The 25,582-nt window shown below is 53.8% G+C and overlaps 1 protein-coding gene across 3 annotated transcripts; it reads right to left on the bottom strand.

The window, feature by feature from the left end:
* Positions 1–1,847: 1,847 nt before the first annotated feature.
* Positions 1,848–25,209, bottom strand: ARHGEF5 (Rho guanine nucleotide exchange factor 5). 3 transcript variants are annotated; one of them, XM_045063114.1, is made up of 16 exons: positions 25,079–25,208; positions 17,779–18,424; positions 15,265–17,175; positions 14,642–14,699; positions 14,154–14,218; positions 13,699–13,952; positions 10,614–10,774; positions 9,986–10,138; positions 9,615–9,744; positions 9,272–9,346; positions 8,719–8,808; positions 7,203–7,360; positions 6,464–6,625; positions 4,973–5,043; positions 3,269–3,373; positions 1,848–2,576 (listed from the first exon to the last, which is right to left on the bottom strand). In XM_045063114.1, exons 2-16 carry the CDS (start codon positions 18,410–18,412, stop codon positions 2,419–2,421), a joined length of 4,185 nt encoding a protein of 1,394 aa, XP_044919049.1. In that variant the 5' UTR covers positions 18,413–18,424; positions 25,079–25,208; the 3' UTR covers positions 1,848–2,418. The 3 variants fall into 3 exon arrangements, with proteins under 3 accessions (XP_044919049.1, XP_044919048.1, XP_044919047.1); XM_045063113.1 differs by having other exon boundaries at positions 15,265–18,424; positions 25,016–25,209; XM_045063112.1 differs by having other exon boundaries at positions 15,265–18,424; positions 25,079–25,209.
* Positions 25,210–25,582: the final 373 nt, after the last annotated feature.

The raw sequence follows: 25,582 nt of genomic DNA, 5'->3' as shown, positions 1-25,582 counted from the left end.
TCAGAATTAAGCCCCAAGTCCATAGGGCTCCCTGCTCAGCGGGGTGGGGGTGGGGGGGCTGCTTCTCCCTCTCCCCTTGCTGCTCCTCCTGCTTGTGCTCCCTGTCAGATACATAAACAAACCCTTAAAAGGAAAAAAAAAAAAAAAAAAAACCCCAAAACCAAAACACTGTATATTTATCCATGCCTCAAATGGAATTCTGTCCGAAAAGTATTGGTAAACAGTTGTTTTCACAAACTCATTTAAGAAATTGCTGTTTCTAAGACAAGGATGCCAATCAGAATTAAAGAATAAGTTGAGTTAAATTCTAAAAATCCGAAGATAGAAGAAAGAAGTAGACCCGTACCTAGTTCTCCAAAACCCAAAGTATTAGTAATTCAACTGAGTAGAGATGACTCATGTCTAAGTTTTTGTTTGTTTCACTTTTGTTTTTAGAACCAAGGATCTAAAGACAGGGAGCAACCAACTGACTTTTAATCTCCCAGATTAGGGTAACCCAATTAAATGAATACATATTAAATATCTAAAGACAGTTTTAGTGTTACAGATGTCAGCTTCAAAGGTGCTCAGAGAGCCTTAGCAACTTCACACAAAGCAGCAGTCATTCAACCAAAAAAAATGATTTGCCTGTGTATCATTCAGAAGTTGACATTTTACCTCTTTGGGAAAATAAGGGAGAATTTGCTTATAAAATATAAGGTTGGATACAGCTGTCTGTTTGAGCCATATGGCCAGTATTCAGATACCGGTTTGAACAAATAATTTGGATTATATTAATTGTTATTGCTATTAATACAATATGTACATATTGTTCTATCAATTATTAATAATAAAAAGCTGGCTTTATGAAAATAGTGAAAACGTCAACTGAACTTCTCTAAAACCATCCCTATTTTAGATTTTTTGGTAGGTCAACCTGTTTAGGATAAGTGAATATTAGTCACATCCTAGTTACACAGTGATAACTTTCCTAAGAATTAAGCAAGCTAATTTACATTTTAGGATGGATTAAAAAACAGAACGTGTTATCAAATGTGATACTATCGTGTGGAATCATCATTAACTGGGTACAGGACAAAGTCTGTTGTATTATTTTTACCTCCGCACAAAGCTGCAATGCAATTCTACTTCTGAGTTTCCTAAAAATGAGACAGAGCAGTAAATGTCCAGGAAAGGACTACAATGATTCAGCTTAAAAGATGACTACACTATGGCTGTATGAGGTCTCTACGTGAGAAATAACATAGAGTGACCTTCTTCAACTGAGAAAGACAATCCACTAGGATATAGTAAGATTCTCATCTTATTTGGCAAAGTTGGATAAGACTTTGTGGTTACTTGGTCCAACCCTGTCTTCTGCATTTAAGGAAACTGAGACATGGATGGACAGGCTGAGTCATGGCAGTGCAGTACCTGGAGGTGGCCCCCTGACTTGGGTTCTAGGACTCTTCCATTATACATGCTGCTTTTCACAAAGAGGATGAAACAGCTGTGAAGATACCTTCACCGTAATTCAAGCCAAAACATAAAACTGTGAATGTCTGAGTAGAATTTCCAAATCCACTCCAACTAACCTATGCCTTAATTTATGGGTTCAATAAAACAGGAGGTTTGAATGGGATTTTCATCACTCATCAGTTCCTTCTAAGTCCTTATACAACACTTGAGGCCAAAACAAACAGAAAAGCCGCCCAAACTCTTAGAAATCATAAAGCAAGAGTCGGCATCTGCTGTGACCGAGGCACCATCTTGGTTTTTCATGGCACCTAAATCAAGTGGCCTGGAATCCGCATGGGATGTGATGTTCTGTACCTTGTTCAGGGTTCAGGAGTCTGAGAAGAAAACACTCAGAGAAGTGCCAAGTTTATTAGAGTGAGAGAGTACTACCCTCACATTGCCACCAACAGACACAGATCCCAGAGATGCATGCCCTGACCTCACACCGATAATTATGGAAAATCTCTTGAGTTGGAAGATACCTTAGAGGTGACAAGGATGACCCTCTCATCTGATGTGCGAATCCCCCTTAAACAGCTCCATCCAGTGGACTGAGGTCAGATTCTGTTTAACTTGTAGCCACGATGGAAACTTACGTCACTCCTGAATCTGCACTCTGGAAACAGAGAATGTTTAAGTACTATATGGTAGTAGAGGTAAAGTTCCTTGGCTGAGGCCGCATTTGTTCCTTTTCTGATGAGAAAAGGTTCCCAGAGTCCAGTGCAAAGTCCCTCAAAATCCCTCCACCAAGCACAAAGCACAGAAAGGAGGTTTGGGACTAGCGACTGGTAGCTGCATTGTGTCCTCGAGTTTTCAGGTCTGCTTCTTGGTCCCCAGAAGGCCTCTGTTGCAGGGTTCTAGGGCCAGCCCCTTCCAGGAACATCTTGTCCTTACGTTCAGGGAATTCCTCCCAGAAAATAGCTAGGTCCGCTGTTCTACCAGCTGCAGTTTGGCAGTCTTGACTCGGTGGGCTTCCTTCAGGTTCCGTGCACGGACGTCTGGGTTGGAAATGAACTCCACTTGCTGCACAGGGAACCAGCCTCGCTCCCCGTCTGAGAGTCGCATGCCCTCCAGCCAGCCTAGGGGCACAGGATCGGTGGGAAGAAGAATTACCCAAGACAGAATAACCATAAAAACCTCCCCCTGATCTCCTGCCCTAAAGCTCTTCTGAATGGTCGAGCTGAAAGCACTGGAAAACCCCGGGGCATGGGAAATCCAGCCTCCCTGCGTGTTAACACTGGCTGTTCTAGGTCTGACAAGGTCTACGGCTGCCTACTCTTGGGCCTCCTCCACTCTTGTGGGTTAAACTGTGTTCCCACAAAATATATATGGATGTTTCAACCGCAAGTGCCTCAGAATGTGGCTGATTTGGGAATAGGGTTGTTCAAGGTGTAATTAGTCAAGTTAAGGTGAGGTCACACTTGAGTCAAGTGCGCCTTAATCCCGTATCACTGGCATCCTTATAACAAGAGGGAATTTGGGAAGAAAGGGAAGAAAGAGGTAGTGACTGGAGTTAGGCTACCACAAGCCAAGAACACCTGAGGCCACCAGAATGTCGAAGAGACATCTCCTCTTCCGAAGGGATGTCAGAGAGAGCATGGCCCTGGCAACAATCTGATTTCGGATTTCTGGCTTCTAGAACCGTGACAGAATATATTCTATTGTTTTAAGGTCCCCCCACTTGTGGTACTTTGTTAGGTAGGAAACAAATCCGTCCACCTGGAGAATCCTGCCTCCGACGCCCAGCTTAGTCACACATGTTCTCTCTTACCATCGCTGCTCTGCTGAGTCACCATCACCACGTCTGCCTTCTCGAGCGCCAACTCGTCGTTCTCTCGGGGTTTGTAGGCTCGAAGGCACTGTACCTGGGGGGAGTCTTTGGAAGAGAAGAGTGTGAAGGGAAGTTAGGAAAGGCAAGTGGCCGGAGTCCTGAGGGGGAGTACAAGGGGTTGGGAGGACTCGTGAGACGCAGTGTTCAGGCTTTAGGAAGTCACAGACAAATGAGGCCACGGCAAAAATCTTCCTCCTCTACCAGGAAACAAAATAGTCAAAAAGGAAATGGAAACACTGAAACAAAAATGAATCCAAAATTCTCTCTCTCCAAGGAAGATGAATTGAGAAATACGCTTGTGACCACCTTCAGTGACTCATGATCACGAATACTCAACTTCTGCGGAAGACCCGTCTTCCTTCTGTACCTTTCCCTGACTCTGGTCTTCAGTGGATTCTGAATTCCTTTAAAAGGAATTGTCCAGGCCAAACCCATTTACCACTTATCCAGCTGCTTTGTGTCTGTGTTCCGCTTCCCCACATAGACGGCAACACCGGATTCTGTGACTCCGTCTACCTTTCCTTCCCTACCAGCCGCGGGACGAAGAGAGGCAGCCATGGGCTCCAGGTATGCCCTCCAGGTTGGACCTTAATCCCCTCTAGCTTCTGTTTCCTCCCTTGTAAGTGACGGGGTGGACCAAGATGATTCCTCAGGAAATTCTGGATTTTCTCTTTCTCAGTATTTTTGTGAGCCAGAGGAAATTTCCACAGTTTTCAAGCTCAAGATAACAAGCCTCAGAGGACTCCTGACTGACAAGCATTCCAGCTTCCGTGGGGTTATCACTCTTTCTACATTAACACACTTAGCTGGTTCCCTCAGAAAACAAACAAAACACTCCATTATTATCTGCACTTCTTTTTCTAAAGCTTATCTCCTTCTGCCATTTATAAGACAACAGCGAAGGAGGAAGCCTCATCTCGCCTTCCTTCCAACAGGGACGCTGAAGGCCCCCAGACGGGTCACGGAACGAACAAGTTAGTAAGACTCGCTTTACAGCCTGGTTCTCCTACTTCCTTTTCCGAGGTTCCTTGTATTCGCTTGTTCTTTTTTGAGTTACCTGTGCTCCTTTGAGTTCAGTTCCTCTCTGGATAGCAATTAGGAAATTCTTACTGGAAGACAACTGTGGGGCTTACATGAGAGCCAGAAATCCAGGCTTCACATGAATGCAAAACACATTCATAATATGTGTGTGTGTGTCTATGGCTACCTGGGGGTCCCTGGAAGCCTGGGCTGAGGGCAGCGGTCTCAGGTCATTCTGTACAGGAGAGGGCGTGGTTAAGACAAATCTAGGTTGCTTTCTCCCACAGCTCCCACTCCAGCCCTACTTTCTCCCCGTATTTCTCCAAGACCTTTAAGCAGGTGAAATCTAAGCAGGATAGACCTAAGGGGACGAATGTTGAAAAAAGAGCAAATTATTGCCCAAGAGAGGAAGTGTATTGAGGAGGAGGCAGTACCCCTGTGCTGAGTAGTTTTAAGTGGATCATCTCAGGGCCTTAAGCTCCAGTGGCCAGACTTCCACTCTAACCCTCTGGACCGAAGCAGTAAGTGGGAGTCTCAGAGTTAGCATCCGGCCTCCTGAGCTCCTGCAGCCGAAGGTGACTTCCGGCCCTGCCCTCTTGCTCTCCTTTTTATGCCTTCACTCACCATAACACTCCAGAAGGTCCAACTCCTCTCTGGGCATGGCCAAGGCTGAGATCCATCGAAGCTTTTCACTTCTGAGGAAACAAAGCGGGGTCAATGCCTCAACGGCAGCTCTGGGGTGTAGGGTCAGAGCCAGACAGGGAAGGGGAATGACTGTGGGAAAAGAACTCTCTGGTTCAAAACGCCTAGTTCAATGACATCTAGGACAAAAGCCAATGGGACTTTGCAAGCCTGGGAACACGAGATCTTGAATTGTATGTTACTGTGTTTATCACCCTTTGCTTTTCTCCTTCTCTTTCTAAGCTTATCCTCTTAATGTCAACTGTCGATTTATGCACATGAGATTTTCCATTTTGTGCTGAGCAAAATGCTCATCTCAGTTGAGTCCCTCTATGCCTTTGCATAATTCTCCATACTCTACCGCCCACCTCCCTTCCATCAAACATCTCAGAGATAAAAATTATTTTGTAATCATAATTAGGTCAGGGAACTCTATCTGTTATTTTTTTCATCACGCAATATAACCCAAACTGATTTTGTAATTAACTGAAGGATTTTGTATTATGTGAGGCTCTGCTTCCAAAAACACTGGAGTCATTGAGAGCTGACACTGTTTCTATTCCAGGAAGATGCTGCCCAAAACGCTAAATAAAGAATACGAGTCTGTATCTGATTGCTTGATTTCGGTGACATTTTGTACACAAACCCTTAATGTCAGCCCCCATGTTCCAGAAGTGAAGACAGGTATGGTTGAACCTACCCTGAGGGGTCTTCCGAGAGACAAAACTGAAAAGTGTCCACAACACGATGGTCCTTGGACCATGTGGTGTCATGTCAAACTTTTAAAGAAGAGGCTTCTTGTATCTCTTACAACAGCAATAGTAGTTACGGTGCTGTAGTTGTTCATTATTTTAGGTACTGTATACTAGGGTTCATAGGTATTATTCTTTAATACTCTCCAAAATGTATGTATGTGTGTGTGAATATATTTATTATTATTATTATTAAAAAGATGAGCATATCAAAGTTCTCAGCACCACAGATTTCCGTTCAACAGAGGAGAGGGCTAGAAGGTGGAAGGAAAGTGAGCTGGAGACACCCCAGCGCTGGTCTTGCTCCCATGTATGTCCACCAGCCTTTGGGACTGAAGAGATTCTGGCTTATACATGTGGCCACTCGGGGACATCAGTAATTCAGTCCTTTAGTCACTCCACACCGGCCCACCGCCTTCCTGTTGTCTTGCAGACTTTGTCTCTCTTGACTGAAGAGCATAAAGCAGATCTTAAACTTTGGTAGTAACCCTGCACCCTTCCTACCCTATCTCTTGCAAGTTGTCTCTTAGCTCTAAGAGTTCGGATTTGGGGTGCCCTATGGATGCCCTCCAGTCCAGAATAGGATAAACAGGGCTGTGGCTGTTTTCTGGGCCCATTTTCCGCCCCGGCCCCACTTCCTTCCCAGGATGTCCTCCCCAGCCCCTGTCCGGCCCCATCTCACTGGGTCTCCGTGCTGAAGAGGAACTCGGCCTGGGTGCCCTGTGCGTTGTGCAGCAGGAAGAGTCGGAAGAGGTTTTTGTGAGGTCCGTGGAGCTTCATCTCACACTTCTCCCCGCGGATGGAGGAGAAGGGAGCATGGTCGAACACCAGGAACCGGCTACCCCTGTGAAACACAAGGCTCGTCAACCCAGTTCTGTAACTGTTAAACTTCATCTACCCTCCCGTCTCTGGATTCAAAATCCCTATCCTTTGCAGTCTGCACAGGGGATGTTGATACCTCGCTCCCAAGATGGTAGCTCCAGAGTCCCCCGGGGATTCGTCACCAATCTGGCAAACCATGGGTCTACTACTTCACCACGTTAAAGACTTGGTGAGACAGAACCAACATACGTTTTCCAAGGCCCTTAGAACCAAAGAGTTCGGATCTGGAACTGGCTAAGAACGTCTACGCTAAGGCGGAGTCTAGCTCAAATAAACTTGATTTGAGAATGTGGTAAGCTAGTTCGCTCCATTTTGCTCTGTGTCCGGAACACAGTACAAGCCCTGCCACGTGATCTCAGGACAGAATCCGGTGGGCTCCCCGTTCTTTCTCTTCTCTAGGCCAGGACCTGCACCCCACGGGCTGAGCCACCGAGGAGGGCTCCTCCAGGCCCACGAGCCTTCTCTGCCCCCGTGAGTCCTGCCCTCCTGCTTCATCCCATTCCCCGCTTGTGCCCGGGCCTCCCGTTCCGGCCACTGACTCTCGGGGCCGAGACAGCAACAGACAGTCGTTGAAGAGATGCAGGTGGACCGGACGTGTGTTCAGCTTCCTTCGCAGCCCTGGGGAGAGGCTGAACTCCAGCGCGGTGAGCTCTCCGCTCTTCACCAGCCAGCGTGACTGTGAAATGAGCGGGAATATCTGCGGCGCGAGGAAGACACAAAGGCAGTGTCACGGACAGGGCAAGCGTGAGCCCTCCTCAGTCCTGCCCTCCCCACGTGCCTCTTGCTCCGGAGTGCCACCACGGACACCTCTTCCGGGTCCTCCTTCCTGCTCATGACCCAACCGCTGTTTCCCTCAGAGCCCTCTGCCTACCACTGTCTACTGCCGTGCGGCGCCCGCGTCCACGGCACAGGCAAGTGGCAGGTGCCTGTGGTCCAACCCGAGACAGTGACTACACGAGAGAGTGAGCCCAGGAAGCCTGAACTGAGGGGGGGCTGGGAGACCCCCATCAGGGCATGTGAGGGTGTAAGGCAGGGAACGGGAGCTGAGTGTCTTAGAAGTTAAAAGACTTGGTCGGGGCGCCTGGGTGGCTCAGTGGTTAAAGCCTCTGCCTTCGGCTCAGGTCATGATCTCGGGGTTCTGGGATCGAGTCCCGCATCGAGCTCTCTGCTCAGCCGGGAGCCTGCCTCCTCCTCCTGTCTCTCTCTGCCTGCCTCTCTACCTACTTGTGATCTGTCTGTCAAATAAATTTAAAAAAAAAAAAAAAATCTTTAAAGACTTGGTTGGTTCTGACATCTGTTCTTTCTCTGATTCGGACCGGCCCCTGGAGGGGAGCAGGTGGAGGCGTGTGTGGGACGGAGACTACGGAGAACTAGGTGGGGTCTGCTGGGCGCCGGAAGCCGGTGCAGACAAGAGTCCTGGACGACAAGAACACGCGCATCAGGGATCTTCCCCGCTCTTCGAGGGAAGCAAGCACAGTTCCCTGCTCTGAGGAGGAATCTGAGTGAGGAATGTTTATTTACATTTGTATTTTGATGGGAGCTTTTGGCCCTGTATTTGGAATTAATTTCATATTGCTTTGGTTAGAGGAGGCAAAGACTTGGTAAAATACTCAATGGCTTAAGCACTAAACGTATCCTCACAAAGGTTTACCCTGGTCAGTTCTCCCTCACCTGCCCACTTCCTGAACGCACTTTCTTCCCCTCAGGTAACCCCCCGCCAGGCGGCCACTGTCCTTTGTTTCCCTGTATCCTTCCAGAGTTTCTCTCTTAGACACCAGCAAACACTGACCCAGATCTGTACCCTCCTACTCGGTCACCAAAGATAGTACGCCATAATACACGCAGTCCTGTGTTTATCCTTTTTCACTTAATACTTAATACTCTGGAGACTGAAGGGACACTTGGGTGCCCCAGAGCCAGGACAGAAGAGAAGGCAGGAGTGAGGGCAGACACCGGTCACTGTGAGAACGGCGGTTCGGCGTTAGAGGGGCACCCGTGGGGGATGCTGAAGTGAACCTCTGGCAGGAGAGGTTGGGGTGCAAGGGACCCACTCACTTTGCATTCGAACTCAATCTTCTGGCTCAGGTAGATGAGCTCCTCTGTCCGCCGCATCCTCTGGACGTTGTTATTGCAGTCCCGGATCAGCTGAGGGTCGAGCAGGGTGAGGAGAGAGAAGAGCACTGTGTTAGAGGCTGTGACCTTGGAGTCCCCTCCAAGAAATCTGGAGGTTGGTTGTGAAGGCCTCTGTTTTTTTCCAGCAGGCTGGGAGGGCATGACGGCAGCATCAGACTGAAGTTCGAAGCCTCTGGTCTACCTTGTATGACCTGAGGGGACATTCCTGGGCGGAGTGAATGTAAGATTTAATCTGGGGATGGGGGTAGTGAGAGCACAGTCCCTTGGTGTGGAGTGTCCTCAGCGTGGGAAGGAGAGGGGGAGGGGGCTGGGGAGAGGGTGTGTGGAGGTTCCTGAGGGAACTTCCAGAGGGTTCCTGAGGTGGCTGAGCAATCCCACTGGCATGGTCCTGTGCTCTCTGGAGTCATGGGACTGCGCAGAAGAAGAAATCTCTGAGAAGGCCAGTCAAGGGGTCTGAGTGAGGGTGGCTGCTTACCTCCTCCAGGGCATGATGTGCCTTGGTGGCCTCTGCTTCCTCGGAAGAGCCCGGCTGTGTTCTCTTCAGAATGTTCTATAGAACAAAGAGGAGGCAGGCGCCAGAGGGAAAGAAGGGAGGGGAGACCAGGAAGAGGAAATTGAGGGTTGGCTAACGAAGTCTGGGAACAAATTCTCTGCAGCCAATTCACCCCGAGGAAGAAGGGTGTGGGCCGCGGGGAGAGGGCACACGTCGTCCACAGGGTGTGGGAGAGGGGGCAGAAGAATGTCCAGGGCCGTGCCTTGGGGCTCCCTGAGATTATCCCTTTCGGTGGAGGGGAGAGGCCCGGAGGGGGCCGTTGTACCTGGAGCAGCAGCTTGAGACGCGTGATCCGCTGGAAGGGCAGGATCAGGAAGGACTTGAGGGAAAGGCGTTGGCAGACGGGGTCGCTCTCCAGCTTCTCCAGGACCTCCCGGAAACTGCTGTTGCTGGTCCTGTGTGGGCAGCGAGTGAGGAGGGACCTGGAGAGGACCGGAGGCCCGGCGGCGGCCCGGGGAGCGGACACGCAGGGCTATGTCTGCGGCGGGGGCGTCTGAAAGATGGGTCGCGGCTGGGCTCCCGGAGCGGGCACGAGAACACGTGCCTTGGGGACACGACTCAGGGTTGGGGCTGGGGGGTTCTGTGGCAAGGTCACTGCAGAGCCCACAGGGGGAGCGGACGGGGAGGAGGTCTTACAGCAGGCCTTGGAAGGTACGTTCCTGGTAGGTCTGGTTGGTGACGTAAGGCAGGTAGACCCGGCGGAAACCGGGAGCGTGGTTCAGGACGACATCACACACTTGGAAGGTGAAGATGTTGCGCTCGAAGTTCTCCTCCAGGTCTGAAAGGAACCTGCGCCGCATCGACACAAGTCGCCTGAGGCTCGTGAGCCTCCTGCGAGCCGTGGGCTGCGCTCTGCTACTCCTTGAGTGGGTGACTCCTTCCTTCTCCTTGTCGGTGACTTCTACGGCCTGTTCTTAGCTCCGTGCCCCTGCTGTCCGGGGCAATCCCTAGTTTGCCCCCATATAACCCTCTGATCCTTACAGTCCATTTCCTAGTCTTTTTTTATTTTTCTGGCTTTCTGATCTTTCCCTGTTTCCCACAGCCCATCTCTGTGCAGTGCCTGCCCACAGGACACCCCGTCTGCAACCTCGGAAGCACTGTCTGTATGTCTGTTCATCGATGAATGGATCTGTCTGCCCCCAGCCCCTCTCCTTGTCCTCGCTCTCCCCACCCCCAAGGCACTGGCCACCAGGGCTGCCAGGAGAGGAGAACCAGCAGCAGCAGCAGCAGCAGCGATGGTTTACAGGCTAAAGAGGACTCTCACATGGTGCTGACGTCGCGCACGTCCTGGAGCCGAGAGAAGAGCCACTGGTATTCCTGGTTGGAAAGGGTGGCCCGCAGCGGGGCGGACAGCTGGAAATGATCCACGGCCACGTGCAGGCTGCGTAGGTACGAGGCTTCTGACACGATCAGCTCAAATTTGGCCTGGGAAGTTGTAGAGGAGATTAATTTAAAAAATAAGTATCGAGGGCGCCGAGGTAGCTCAGTGGGCTAAAGCCTCTGCCGTCCTGGGATCGAGCCCTGCCTCGGGCTCTCTGCTCAGCAGGGGAGACTGCTTCCTCCTCTCTCTCTGCCTTACTTGTGATCTCTGCCTGTCAAATAAGTAAATAAAATCTTGTAATAAATAAATAAATAAATAAATAAATAAAATAGGTATTGAGTCCCCGGTGTACGTGAGCCACTGCATAACGTTCTGGGGGCAGAGGCGGGAACACGGCTCCTCCTCCCACAGCTCACGGCCACATCAGAGCCCAGTGCGGTATCGGGAGGATAAGGAAAGAGCCCTGGAGCCCGAGGGAAGAATGAGTACAAGCCCCTACAGGTGCAAGAGAAAAGGATACTTTCCAGAAGCTCAAATAAATGGGGCATTTTTGGAACCAAGCATTTATGCTGCAGCGGCGGCAGAGACGAAGCTGGGGAGGCGGACAGAGGTCGGAGGGCTGCGCAAACAAAGCTTGGACTTGAGGCAATGGGAAGATTAAAAGAGGCTTCGTGTAGGGAAATAACTTGGTCAGATCTGGTTTTCATAAAGGGTATTTCTGAGCACTTTGTGGAGAGCAGTAGAGGGGGGCCAGGGAGCCACGTTAGGAAACTGCCACAGTCATTCCAGGTGACGGATGGGTCTGAATGGCCATGGGGGTGGGGAGAGGCAGGCCAGCTTCCTAATTACTGAGGAGGCAGATCTGGAAGAACTTGGTTCTTTGCTGGAAATGGGGCCTGAACGAGCCGCCAGAGTCACAATTTAATGTCTTGGTTTTGGAGTTTGGTAACGGAGGAAATGGCGGGCTCACCCACTGCGCCGAGGAACTTTGAAAGAGGGACAGATTTAGTGGGTGAAGGTCATTTGGGGCCTGAGGAGAAACAGGAGGAAGCAGGAGATGTGAGCACAGGATGTGCTGCTGTGGCTTCATGGAGATGGTCCAGCACCGGTGAACTTAGGCGGAGGTTCCAGCAGGCGGCGCCACGGCTCCCGGGCCCGCCCTCCTCCACGGGGGCTGCTCAGGTTCTCCACCCAAGCACGGGCTTCAAGGTAGATGCAGGGACAGAAAAGACAAGAGAAGACATACACACACCTGGCTGAGGACCATCACAGACAACACTGAACGGGGACACAAGCTACGTTTGAATACTGGTTCCGACATTCACTGACTGTGACTCAGCTAACCTCACCGAACCTCAGGTTTTTTGTCTTTTTGTGTAGGTACAGTGACCCCCATGTCACAAAGATGTGGGGACAGTCAAAAGAAGTGGAGCTGGTGCAAGCACCTTGTGCTTGTGCACCCACGATGCTGTTTCATGGAAGGACTGTGTGCACACAAGAGGCCTCTCTTCTCAGAACAGCGGACCAGGCTGGCCGGGGAGGCCTGGGGGACTTTCCCGGTGTGCTGGAGCTGCGGACAGAGAGCGAGGGTTCATACTGTGTCCTGCCATTGGGTCCGTAAGCACTGGGCAGGTCACTGATTTTCTACGTAACCCTCATGTACTTGAAAGCTGAGGTCATTAAAAGGCCCCCAAGTCTGAGCTTCCAAAAAACCTAAACATTTATAGTGGCCTCTGTTTGTTCATCCGTAAGTCCTTCTGGCCAACATCTGACTCCTTCTCACCTCTGAAAGGAGAAGAACACGGCACTAAGATGCACCAAACTAGTAGAGCACGCTAAAAGCTAGGTACAGATACTTCACCTAAACCACACAGCAATCCTGAAAGACAGACGTTATCTGAGGAAACTGAGGTTTGGTGGTTCTATAACTTGCCTGAAGGTACACGGCCTGCAAGTGCTGAAGCCAGGATTCAAACCCGGGGGGCCTGACTTGAAATTACAGTACAGCAGAGAACATTCTCGGAGTGACTGCTACGCACTACGCACTCACCCTTTTTTGTGACCCAGTTTCACAGATGAGAAAGCAGAAGGTTAGAAAGATCAAGCGATGTGGCCAAAGTTAAACTGCCAGCAAACAGCAAAGTGGGCCTCACGACCGGGTGATTTATTCCAGAGCCCAGTATGTACGCATGATTCCATGATGCCTGTCCATGGTGCCGGGTCGTCTTCCTGGGAAGAGGGCTCTGACCCACGTCAGGTGAATTATTAAGAGAAGCCCTTGAGGGGCACCTGGGTGGCTCAGTGGATTAAAGCCTCTGCCTTCGGCTCAGGTCATGATCTCAGGGTCCTGAGATGGAGCCCCACATCAGGCTCTCTGCTCAGCGGGGAGCAGGGGAGCCTGCTTCCCTTCCTCTCTCTCTGCCTGCCTCTCTGCCTACTTGTGACCTCTGTCTGTCAAATAAATAAAAAAATAAAGTCTTAAAAAAAAAAAAAAAAAAGAGAAGCCCTCCAGGTGAAACCTAGTAATCGTACCCCTGTAACATCCTGTAACATCCGACAAGCAGCCTCTACTACAGTCTTGCCACTGGGTGTACGGACCGAGCCGAGGCCGAGCAAGGGCCACAGTGAAAAGCCACTCACATACACGCCTTGGTGGAAGAGAAAAGCTCCAGCGCAGTGTGGAAGCCCAGCTGAGGAGGGAGATTTGAGTCCAGCCTGAAGCGGCTGTGAAGGGATCATTTCTGCATTCCTCCCAACAGACTCAAGGCCATGGTCACTTTGTGTGAGCCCCAGTCAGCAACTGTAGGAGGAAGCGCCTGTGGACGTGGGGAGGAGGGCCAGTGCTGACACCCCGAAAGCAGTCCAGATGCCCCCCCAGTGAAGGCAAGCGACCGCTGTGGCGGGCACAGAGCGTGTGATGGGGACAGCCTGCTCCTGCTGGTGGCGGTGGCAGCGAGGAGGAAATCAGGAGACTCTGCTCTCCCTCGATAGCACCCCCTGCCCCGCCCCGCTCCCGCCCACCGGGTACCTCCTGTAGCTTTTGGTCTTCGTGGGTCATGGAGAGCAGCACGGTGCTGTTGCGGACCACGGGGATCTCCTGCCAGAGGGAGCCGCTGGAGGCCATGGACAGGCGCTGCAGGTAAGACTCTGAGGAGACCAGGGTCCTCCGGGGCTGCCGGGGGGAGGCCGGCCCGGTCGCCTCTCCCAGGCTGTCCAACCGCTGCTGGCTTTGAATCTCCTTGTTCAGAACCACATCGCTATACTCCTGGTACAGCAGCTGGGCTACAGGGGCACAGAAGCACGGCAGAGGGAGAGAATCAGGGAGGCAGGGAGGTTGAGGCTCGAAGACAGAAGCCACTGAGCTGCTTCTGACTGTCCCAGAGACCCTTTCCCCCTGTAGAGGTCACAGCCCTGCTGAGGACAGCCAGGAGCTCGTCTGGGGCAGAACGCCATGTGGGTCTACTTCTGTTTCAAGGGACTCACAGGAGTTGATGAGCTTCGAGCGGCGTCTTGAAAAGCCTCCCATGACCTCCTTTGGTTTCTTCTCCCTGTGGAAGCAAGGGCGGCTCTGGGTGCTTGCTGGACACTGAGGCAGAGAAGCCCTAGGTGACCGGAGATGAGACAGTCTCCCGACCCCTGAGACACGGGCTGGGATGTGAGGGCCACATCCCCTCGGGAGGCAAGCTGCGGCCTGACCCACTCTGAGGTAGTTCAGAGCTGTCTTGGACGTCATGTTGCACTTTAACCGGGGGTTTCGTTCATGGTCAAGAACCTAGGGGGATGGGAGGGTGAGAGCCCGCCGACAGCCAGGCAGAGAAAGGATGCCCTTACCCTGGAGTCCTGGCGTATGTCTCTTACCCTCCCCACCCTGGGAAGGCACAGTGTCCCCAAATGCTTGTCAGCTAACGGAAATCTCAGGATCCTAAGAAAAGACAGTCCAGACGTGTCCATCAGGAGAGAAGGTGACTCACCGAAAAACAATGGTGTCTGAAGGGCCAAGCACTTTTTCTACGGCTGGACCTCTTGTATCTGGAAATGGAGATGGGGAAGTCACTGAGATTTTAGAGGGACATTCAGAGAGCCCAAGAAGGTAAGACCTAGAGCAGGAGAAGCAGGCACGTGAGCCAACAGAAGGGCTAACTGGGAGTCTGTGCCGGGGAGTGGTGCCAAAGTAGAACGTACTCGAGCACACTGTTTTACCAGGGGCGTCCCCATCCCCGGTATCAGATGTGAAGTGGACAAGAAGAGGATGTCCTCTCTACGACAAGGAGGACAAGCAGCAGGTGTTGGTAGCTGGAGAGTGTGTGCGTCACGGAGGGGAGGTGGGGACATCCACAACCACCTTGGGAAAAGCAGATACACAGTAAAAGGACACCGCGGCTGGGTGAGAGAGACAGCGGGGAAGGAGAAGGGAGAGCATTGCAGGGAGCTCAGAGGGGTCTTCAAGGGCTTCCCTCTGTGTTGACATTGGGTATGTGCATGAGTGAAGTCACCAGAGGGAACAGTAGAGGCCCTGGGGACAGAGATGGGTGCAGTGCTGAGAGAGAAAGCTTGGTCCGACAGGAGCTGACCACGCTCCGCGCGGGTCGCTTACCTGAACAGCCCTCAGGCAAGATAGAAGGTCGGCGCAGGCCTTGGCGGTTCCAGCCCTTGTGCCTACTGGATCCCTCACCAGGGTCAACAACCTGCCCGCTGCTGCTCGCCGGTGGTCTCCCTGGGTCCCGCCTGTGGGGCCAGCTGGATGCCTTCTCCAGATGGGGATGGCTGAGTTTTGCCGGCTGCCTTGCCTGGCCTACATCCAACCTCCTCAGGCCATTGGCTCCTTCCTGAGGGGCTGTTCTTCTCAAAGATCCTCTGCCAGGGGCCCCAGACTCTTCTGAGGGTCCTGGTTCAGAAGTGGGTCCCGGGAGCTCCAGACTCCAGGGTGTGGTTGGGGAAGAGGGACTTAGAAGGGTTGCCACGTTGCTGAAAGCCATGCCAGGGGCCCCTTCACTTTTGCTCCTGCTGGTGGGGGCCGAAGAGTCTGTTGATCGGCCCATGGCTGGGGGCCAGGAGGTACGTCCAACAGAATGGGGAGTGGCGACTGTCCGCTCCGGACAAATGGGCCTTGGCTTGCCCTGACCCCCTGCATTCATGAGTTCTCCCTGAGTGCTCCTACTCCTCCCCCTGGACTTCGGGGGTAATGGGGGTGGTTCAGTGGGAGGATCCACAATAGGGACAGGGGGTAGAGGCCTGTAGGTCCTTGGACTACTAGAAGAAGGAACAGAATGGTGGGTCTGCGAAAAATCCGGGGTTGGGGGTAATGGCTTGTTGTATCTCAGCCTGTGGGAGGGGGAGGTCTGAGTAGGGTGGGGAGTGTCCGGGGTAGAGGGCAGAGGTCGGTGCTGCCTTGCCACAAGGGAGTCAGGAACGGGCGGAAGTGGGCCTTTGGGGGGACCATGTAGCCCCGAACCTGGGGCCAAAGGAAGCGGCTGGCCACACCGCTTCAGCATGGGAACTCCTGCGTGGAGATGGCTGTCTCTCTCTACCATGGAGGGGTGGACACGCCTCTTCTCTGGGGGAGGAGGGGGCAGAGGTTCGTGGATCCTCGCATCTACAGAGACAAGGGGTGGGGAAGAGCCACAGGCAATAGATTCCGGGGCGGAGGCTGAAGTGTGTCGGGAGCCACATGGCTGGGTGCTGCAGGGACTCCCGGATCTTTCAGGATCTGAGGTGAATTCCTGAGAGTCCTGCCCCAGAGCAGATAATGAACTAGGGGATTCTGGAATGATCCTGCCGTCCCTGCCACTTTTCCTGTCCCTTCTTGGGATCACAGAGCCATAGATGGCAGGTTTGGAGGCCTCCTGGGGCAACTCTGAATGGGAGAAGGAAAGTGAGAGTCCCAGCAGGTCCGGAGTTGGCTCTGTCCTATGAGAGCCCGGGAAGGAGTTGCTCCTTAGGTGCTGGAAAGCCCCTGTGGAGTGGCCTAGGGGGCTCGGAGGGTTGGCCTGGCTGGAGCTGGTGGATATTTCCACGGTGGCCTCTGTAGTCAGGAAGCCACGGAGGGGAGCTGGGGGAGTCCCAGAAGCCTCAGCGTGAGATGTGTTGTTGGTCCAAACAGATGCTCTGGAGGTTTCTGAAGAATGTGCAGCAAGAGAGGACTCCCTCCTGGAAGAGGCGACGGGGGGGCTGGCAGATGATGGTGTGGCTGTGCTCGGGGAGACGTCGGCAGGACTGCAAGGAGCTGAACCGGGTGTCCTCGGAGGAGCTGCCGATGTACCGGCAGAGACCAGCTCAGTGCCCTGGGTGAACACTGCCCCCTTCCCCAGCTCGGATCCCTCCTGCTGGCTGTCCAGAGCTATTTCTTGATCCGGTGACTCCCCCGCAGGGAAAGAGCCTGGTAAAGAAACGGGCTGGGAGGACCATTGTCCTGACTCCCGTGCAGGCGCCGGAGCTACAGGCAGTGGTTCCTCAGCCCGAGGCTCCCTCGGAGTCCCAGGAACACTGGTCTTGGGATGACAGGTGTCTAGAAACAAGTCACAGGGAGAAGAGACCTCAGAGGCTACCGGAGCCTGTGTGGAGGGGCCATCACGTGCCTCCCCCTCTTCTGTACTCCGCTCTCCGGCCTCTCGCCGCAGCGGGTCCCCATCCCAGTTCCCCGGCTCCTCCTCCTGCCGCTGCGCGAACATCACTTTCCGCTGGAGACCTTGACCTTCTTGCCTTCCGGTTCCTTTCCCTGATCTCCCCACCAAGCTTTGCCTCTCCTCATTCTGAGCATCCACGCTGCTCTCCTGTGGCCCCCCGAACTCCCTCTTCCCCTCCTCCCCCTGCGGCGGATCTCCCCAGCCCTGAGTCTTCATCTCCTGCTCAGGACAGTGTAGACCTTCCGAGTCCCCACAAAGCCCCGTTCTTTCTCCTTGTCTTGCAGGCATCGGATCACCTTGTCTCTGCTGCTGTTTCGGCCTTTGCTCTCCCTTGGTACGGTCACCCTGCTCCCCCTTCTGCTCCTGCTCCCCTGAACGCCCACCCTCCCCGACAGCTGCTTCCTCCTGGAAGCCCGCGTCTGCTGGTCCCTGCTCCCCCAGCCCCTCGGCCGCTAGAAGGCACTCGGGTCCCCCGCTCCCTGGACCTTCTCGTGCCGCCGTGAGCTGCGGCTCTTCCCCGTGCCTGACAGAGTCTCCTGGCTGGTGGGTCTCTTCTGGGCACTGTTCACAGGAAGGACCAAATCTGGGCTGAGCAGAGGCATCTGGAAAAGCTCCCTTCTCTTCTGCATGTCCCGTTTCCCCAGTCGAGGACGTGGGTTCCAGTCGAAATTCCATCTCCACGCCACCACCCAGCTCACCGGATCCTGGGGCCATGTCTAGATGTTCACCCTGAACAAGGCAGGCCCCGAGCTGGGAGGGCGCCGGCGTCCTCGCCCCCCCACCGGTCGGGCTGTGAGGCACCAGCTCCTGGAGCTCTGGGGTATCCCCCATCTCGCCCACGGAGTCTTCCTGGGTGGTCTCTGCACCCGCAGGGGCTTCCTTGGGGAAAGACGTCACACTCTTGGTTGCACAGCTCTTCACATCCCTTGAGGCTCCCCGCTGGGTCTCTGAGAGCCCTCGGCCCTCTGCCCACGCGGAGGACGGTTCCCAGCCTTCCTGAGCTTCGGGTCCCAAGGCAGCGGTCTGCCGGCTTCTCCTGAGAGCTTCCGGGGTAACACTGAGCTCCGCTAAGGCAGGGATGGGGGTCGAGACCCCATGTTGGGGCTCCTCAGCCTCCATCAGGGCTGAGCCCTAGAGGGGAACAGAACACAGTTTGTATCACCCTTTCCGCTTGTACCTATCAAAGGGACACCCCACAGAGAACACGAGTGGCACATTCCCTTGCATCCATTTCCAGTCATTCTTTGTCAACAGGGTCAGCAACAGCTTCTATGAATCTATCACTGATTTATTCACCCAATAAATATTTACCAGGTGACCTCCTTAAGGGCAGGGCATTCGGCGGTAAATAAGACAGACCAAGACTGTGTCCTCGTGGAGCCTGCTGTCTTGTGGAGGAGACAGATAATAAATGATTAAATGAGAGCGTAAGACCGTTGTCAAAGAGCAGGGAGCACTCCCAGTGGTCATTACTCTCGAGATTGTATGATGTCATACTGTCTCTCCCTGTCTCCTCTTGGACACCGAGCGTGACTCAGGCCTGTATAACTGCCAGACACCCTGAGCGACACACCCTACACCCAACAGCCCAGAGAAGCAAGAAGCGGGGTGGTCTTCCTCAGGCTGCCGAGGGCATTAAAATGGGCCTGGCCCCTGCAGCCAGTGTCCGAGGCACGAAAGGGTCGTGTGATCTCCCCAGGCACAGTCTGGACCTGACTCATCTTATTTTGCATGGTATCCAGCAGCGCCTCGTAACTAATGAGCAATTCTGTCTTCCATTACAGAAGCAGCTGTCGTAGGTGCTCCGGGTGCCGCAGTCGGTAAGGGCACAGGTCCTGATCCCAGGGTCCTCGGATGGAACCCCCCCCCAACCCTGTTGGGCTTCCTGCTCAGCAGGGAGTCTGCTTCTCCTTCTCCCTCTGCCCCTCCCCCCCACAAACAAAATCTTAAAAGTAAAAAATAACGTTTACAGAAGCAGCTGTTATAAAGCAGAAAGATAACTAGACTAACCAGACTAGAACTGCAGTAGGCGCAGAAGTTACCCCCTCAGCCAGGTCCACGACACGGTGCTGCCCTCACGAGCTTACTGCCTCCTGCTTCCGACAACCCTGTGAACTCTTCCCATCACTTCTTAAAAGTCTGAGCTTCCCACCTGCCTTCTCACTTCCAGCAGAAAACATCATCTCCCACCTTGCAAAGAATTTAGAAACCCACGGAGAGGAACTACTGCAGTTCCTGGCGATTCGGAGCACCCTGAGTTTCACTCTTTCTCTCTTCCTGCCTTGACGGCCCAACAGGTGTCCCTCCCTCCCCTTCCGTCCCGTGTTCTTTAGCTGGTCTTCTTGGTCACCTCCTGCGATGGATTGTCTCTTCTCGCACCATCCCCCTCTCTGTCAGAGCCATCCCACAGCGGCAGCACAGCCCTGGCTTTCTCACTTTCTCACCGAGGTCCTCACCTCTGCCCGTCTCAGCTGCCTCCACTCCTGCTTCTCCAGGCCCCACACTGCCCACCCCCCACCATCACCCATGCTGACGCCAGAGGACACTTAGCGTGGTGGCTCTTGTCGGAGTCTGACACCACTGCCTTTAGAGACTCTCCTCCTTTCTACCCGTGAGACCACAGGCTCCTGGTTTAGCTCCGGAAGCTTCTCCAGGCCTCCGACCAGGGGACGGCACTCCTCTCCGTGGACTCACCGGTGCTCACGCGCATCACTCCTCCTCCGCAACATTTATACAATCACAACTACATGTGTATTTCGATTTATCATCTAGCCCCAACAACGGTGGTAAGCTTCACCAGATCAACGTCCATCGTGCTTGACTGTCTGCACCTAGCACCACACCTGGCCCATACTCAGAGCTCACTACATGCTTTTCATTTCTTTTTTTTTTTTTTTTTTAAGGTTTTCTTTCTTCATCTGTCAGAGAGAGAGAGAGAGCGCACAAGCCGGGGAAGCGACAGGCAGAGGAGGCAGAAGGAGAAGCAGGCTTTCTGCTGAGCAAGGAGCCTGATGTGGGACTCGATCCCAGGACCCTGGGATCATGACCTGAGCCGACTGAGCCACCCAGGCGTCCCTCAATACGTACTTTTCCATGATGGAACTAAAGCCTTGCTTCCCTCCTGGCTCACCTTCCCCAGATGGAACCTGCTGTCAAGTCCTGCTGAACGAACCTCCTACGTATCCCTCGAGTCTGTCCCCTCCTCTCCGCCCGCACTGCTAGCCCCTGGGGTGCGCTCTCCTGCCCTCTCTCCCCCAGGCCACTGCAGCGGGGGCCCGGCCTGGCCACCCGCCTCCACGCAGCTCCTCTTGCCCTAAAACCACGCCGTTCTCTAGCGGGCATGGGAGTGATGCTTCCGTGCCTCACTTCTAGTTTAAATTCTCAGTAGCCTCTGATGATGACTGGGATGAAACCCAAATATTCAGTCTGGGTTACACGCCTTCCACGCCTGACCTCTGCCCTCCCCGGCAGGGGCCTCCGCAGCGGTCAGCACCCCCGCCCCCCCCCCCCCCCGTGCCTGCGCCCTGGGCCCCCCTGTGTGCTGCCCCTCAGCCTGGAATCCCTTTCTGGCCCAGCGCACCCTTGGCTTCTCTCACACTCACTGCACTTGTAATTACACATTTAATGTCTGTTTTCCAGGCTGGGGCGTGAGTTTCATGAGCGCACAAAGGCTGCCATGTTAACTGCTCAGTCTCCTTGCCGGCAGCTGACTTTGTCCTCCCCAAAGATGTGTCGCATGAATGCAGAAGGAAAGAAGAGTTCAAAGCCTGCTGCTCAGTTTTTACTCCTGCCTTGTATGCATCTTGTGAATTTTGCTCACTATCGTTTTAGACAATTGCAGACATTAATTTACGCAAACACCCATTTTCTTACCTTTAGCGGGGGTTTAAATTCCTCTTTTGCAAGGATTTCTAATGAAGACTAGGTAACATTAAAAAGTACACTGTTAACTTCCAGGGTCACAGAAGCGTTAGGGATTGTAATTACTGCTGAGGAGAGAGAAAGTAGAAAAGAGAAATACAGGATTTACGAGCAGGGAGGTCCTTCAGAGACACACAGGAAGCTCTGCCTCCCTTACAGATGGGGAAAGCGGAGGTCCCATAAGCTCTTGCTCAAACTTCTTGAGCAAATGGTACAGGTGAACTCAAACCGAAGCCTGCTGGTGGCCGTCTACTATAGGACACCAGGAGCCCGGCTGCGAGAAGCCGGCAGGTCACTGGCCTAGAGAAGATCTCGGGGGGCCTGTGGAACCCAAGCTGCCCCCCTGACCCACATATTTCTCTTGTCCTCTCTGGGCTTAACATGGAAGCCCACACGCAAAATGCCCGCCGTCCTTGCTACACAAGCCTCCACCTTCACACGAGCATGCTTGCATGAGCACCCAAGCACACGCACGTATACGCACACACACACATCCACAGTAGGCCAGCCTTGCTGCTCCCATGCAACAGGAGCCTGACATAACCAAACAGACAGGTCCCTAGCCACCCTGCAGAGGCAGCGTGCGACAAGTTCCTGGCCACCCCACAGACATAGATACCATCTATATGGGGCAAAGAGCCACGTCTAACGCAAGCACACTTGTGCGGAAGGACTTTTGTGTCCTCTTCCAGTGACCTGACACAGTGCGTGATTGACTCCCTATTTCTAGACCCACGTGCAAAACACTATAATCACGAGATGATACTGTGACGTGACCCTGTTCTCTCAACCGCACATTAAATACTGCAGTTGCTCACCATAAACACTTTCTGAAACTTGGCGCCTACCTAAGGAGGCTGCGTGACTTCGCCTGAAGTCTCGCCTCACCCACATCTGTATTGCGCTGGCCCTGCCCCCAAGTACACGCTCAAGTCCTCGAATCGGGTGGCCCCTAAACTCGTGAACATCTGCTGCTCCCCTCAGACCGTGTCTCCACGCGCCCTGGGGTCCGTGGGTACCCTCAGTTCCGCTCCTGTCACGCCTCGCATGTCTGTCCCCTACAAGCCCACGGACACTATTTTCTACCACTGCCTTTACCCATCTGGAAATAGTGGAGGTCACCAGATCAGCCACCATTTACCACGAAGGAAGAACATACGCTATGGCCCATGTACCTGATCCTGTCCTGATCTGATCGCAATCAGGCATGACAAAGCTACAAGGTGAGAAAGCTCAAGGAAAACTCCCAACATGGTTCCATGTGCAGAAAGGCACCAGGAGAGCGCCTTTTTGCCCTGCCCATGTGCTGGTCACCCTCCTCAGCTCCTTCTCCACCGGGGGTGACTACTCACTATTTATCTGAGCACAGGCAAAGACCGGGCATGGCATCGTGGTGACCCGGCCTTCCTCTGGACCAGAAACATTTTGCATCTGCTGACCCCGTCCACATGCCGCTACTTCAGCCCCAAGTCACTCTATGAACACAGTATGTGACAGACAGAGCTCAGCATCTCCTTGGGAGCCCCCAGCACACGAGCTCTTGGCCATTTCTAATCACCAGACAGACAACTGTATTTCAAAGAGATCCTCCTCCCCATCACACTGCTTGTTCTTCGAACCTGCGTTGCGCACCGCGTGTGTTTTTGGGGAGCGTGCTTCCTGGATTTTCTAGCAGCACCAGGTTCAAATATTCTGACTGACACCAAAAATCACTATGATAGTCTAGAACTTACAATGCGACTGAATTTACACTCTTGTTTATACTGCTGCTCACGTTTGGAAAATATCTCCCAAATCAAAATGTTCTCTTTCTGGGTTAGAGCCTAAGACCACCATATGGATGTGCGCCTTTATTCACTGTTTGACATTATATTACAAAGATAGGAAAATGAGAGCAGCTTTCTGGACTTATAACTGCTAACACCTGCGTTCTACCCGCTTGAGGAAAGCTCCACCAAACCAGTGAAAAGTGTAATAAACATCTCTTATCTGTTCCCTAAAGTCTGAAAATACCACATTATCCACTGTCTTGTAGACCCCATCGGCTGACCCAGAACACCACATATCCGTGGCCCTGGTGCCATCCCCAGAGATAATGTGAGGATGAGCGACCCACCTCTCTGTGTCCTGTTAAGGAGACCTCAGAGACCCTGAGGTGACCTTGTTCGGGTCCACCTTGCAGACACTATAAATGACCAGCTCCTGTGCACTCCACAGACAGAGTGACTCATCCCTGTCTATGCCAGATGCAGTAAGTCGCCTGTTAGAGTTTACACTACTGACACTTGAGCGACTTTGCTCCTGTTCAACCCATGTTCCGTGTGTGACCCCATTCTTGTCCACACCGCATAGTGACTGACCACTGCAGACACCACGAATGACATGTGCCTGTCTATCCACCAGACGCCACGCTTAATGTGGTTCTAGTCAACCTCAGACAGACTGCGTTATGGGGAGCCATACACACTGGGGACCCCTAACATTGGACGACTCCTGACTATATTTAGAATTACTGTATTCTTTTTTTTTTTTAAACTTAAATTCAATTAGCCAACATACAGGAGTACATCATTAGTTTTTGTAAGGGACTCCCTTCGTATCTCCTGACTTCTCTCTCCTCCCCACTAGGATACTAACAGGCAATCCTGTCGAACAGTCTCTCTTAGAATTGATACCCCCACCCTTTCTCCTCCCCAGTCCCCAAGAACCCCCCCAACAGACATGGCTTCAGTTTCTGTCAACCCAAATTTGTTAACAAATGATCCCCACTTTGCTAGGGCCTAGGCCAGGAGCTTCTTCACGCTCTGGTGTAGATAAAACAGGAAGCCTGAGAAAGAGGCCCCATCTGGAGCTGTCTAGTTGGGAGCTGGGGTTTCTGGAGTTAGCCAAGGATGCGAGACCAGGGAATGCAAGTTGGGGAGCAAAGGAGGTAAGAAAGTGGAAAAGAAAGTTCTCTCCCTGGTCTGTCTGACACACCCTTACCCCTCAACCTGACGAGAGTCCTGGCCAGAGTTCACTTCTAGGCAGACAGGAGACCAAATCTGTCTTGGGAATCCGAGATCCAGGAAGGAGATGGGGCCTGAGATCTGAACATCCGCTGGCACCAGGACTAGCCTTCCCGGGAGAGTCGTGCTGGAAGGCCACCGTATGCGATGCTCCAGAACCAGCGCTGTTCTAACATCGCCACCCCAACTCCCGGCTCCAAGAGTCCCCTTCCCACCTCCCCAACGTCAGAATGCAAAGTCACCATAATCAAGAAGCTTTGGAAGTTCTTCGAATTTATGGGGAAATAGGGCGGGGGCAGGGCAAGAGTCACTTTTACGGGTTCAGGCACCTTGGGAGCAGGGAGAGGCGTGTACTTGGGCATGCACCGTACACCGGACGCAAATCCACAGGAAGGTAAATGAAGGAAGAAGGCCCAGGCCTGGGTAAGAACAAGGGGACAATAAAACACGTCTAGAGAGGCAATAGGGCCACAAAGGGAGTCTCAGTTAATTCTCACCACGGGGGTTAGGTTTCCCCAGAGCCGGGGACTTAGGAGAGCCCGGACCATTGGCCCAGGGACCTTCTGGGGGCAGGGTGCCCGGTTCCGAGGCGGGGACCAGGCCGGAAGCAAGTTTTTCAGGCAAGAGCTTTCCTGCAGCCTCCCTCCTCTTCGGACCAGGGCACTCGGCCACACACCCCAACTCTGCCTCACGGCCCTGCCCCCCCCCCATTTCCGGAGCCCGCGGCCCGCGACCCCGGCCGGGGCTGGCCGCAGGGCGAAGGCCCGGATTCCCGTCCTCCCCGGGCCTCCCTTACCTCCGCCGGAGCGCTCCGGCCGCCCGCCCCGAGCCACGGGCCGCGGGGGAGGAGGGCACCCACCTGGGCAGTGTCACATGCTGTCTCGGCCCGAGAGTCCCCTCCGGGTCCCCGGCGCCGGCCGGCCGTCCCCAGCGCAGGCCCGGCCGCCCCAGCCGCCCCCCCGCGGCCCCGCCCCTCCCCGCCCGGCCGGGAGGGAGGGACCCGACTCTCCTCGGAAGTTTCAGGTGTGGAAACCGGGGACACACCTTCCTGGGGGAGGGGCAGGGCCCGGCGGCGCGCGAGCCCCATTGGTGCGGAGGCGGCTCCCGCGTCAGCGCTGGGAAGTGGCGGGCGGGCCGGCAGCGGAGCCCGGGGCGCGGGGCGCGGGGCGCGGGGCGCAGGCGGCGGCGCGGCGGGGAGAGCGGCGCGGGGCGCGCGGGGCAGGGCGCTCCGGGGCGGGCGGCGCGGCCCGGGGCGGGGGGACCGAGGGGGCCCCTCGTGAGTCGCGCGTGGCTCCGCGGGCGGCCCGGGTGTTTCTTCTCCGGGGATCGCTTCGGGTCGCCGCCGAAGCCTGCGCCTGGGCCC

Source organism: Mustela putorius, unplaced genomic scaffold (assembly GCF_011764305.1).
Source record: "Mustela putorius furo isolate JIRA1106 unplaced genomic scaffold, ASM1176430v1.1 tig00003845_pilon_pilon_pilon, whole genome shotgun sequence".
Taxonomy (NCBI): Eukaryota; Metazoa; Chordata; class Mammalia; order Carnivora; family Mustelidae; genus Mustela; species Mustela putorius.
Note: the sequence above shows the minus strand (reverse complement) of the source record. Positions and strands in the feature narration are given on the sequence as shown.

Excerpts from the sequence above, each read along its gene's own strand:
- ARHGEF5 (XM_045063113.1), bottom strand. The coding sequence starts at position 18,412 with ATGGAGGCTGAGGAGCCCCAACATGGGGTCTCGACCCCCATCCCTGCC. Across the intron at positions 9,745-9,985 it reads CGTACCTTCCAAGGCCTGCT|GACCAGCAACAGCAGTTTCC; the intron begins GTAAGACCTCCT and ends CTGCCCACACAG. Across the intron at positions 6,626-7,202 it reads TTGCTGTCTCGGCCCCGAGA|GGGTAGCCGGTTCCTGGTGT; the intron begins GTCAGTGGCCGG and ends TGTGTTTCACAG.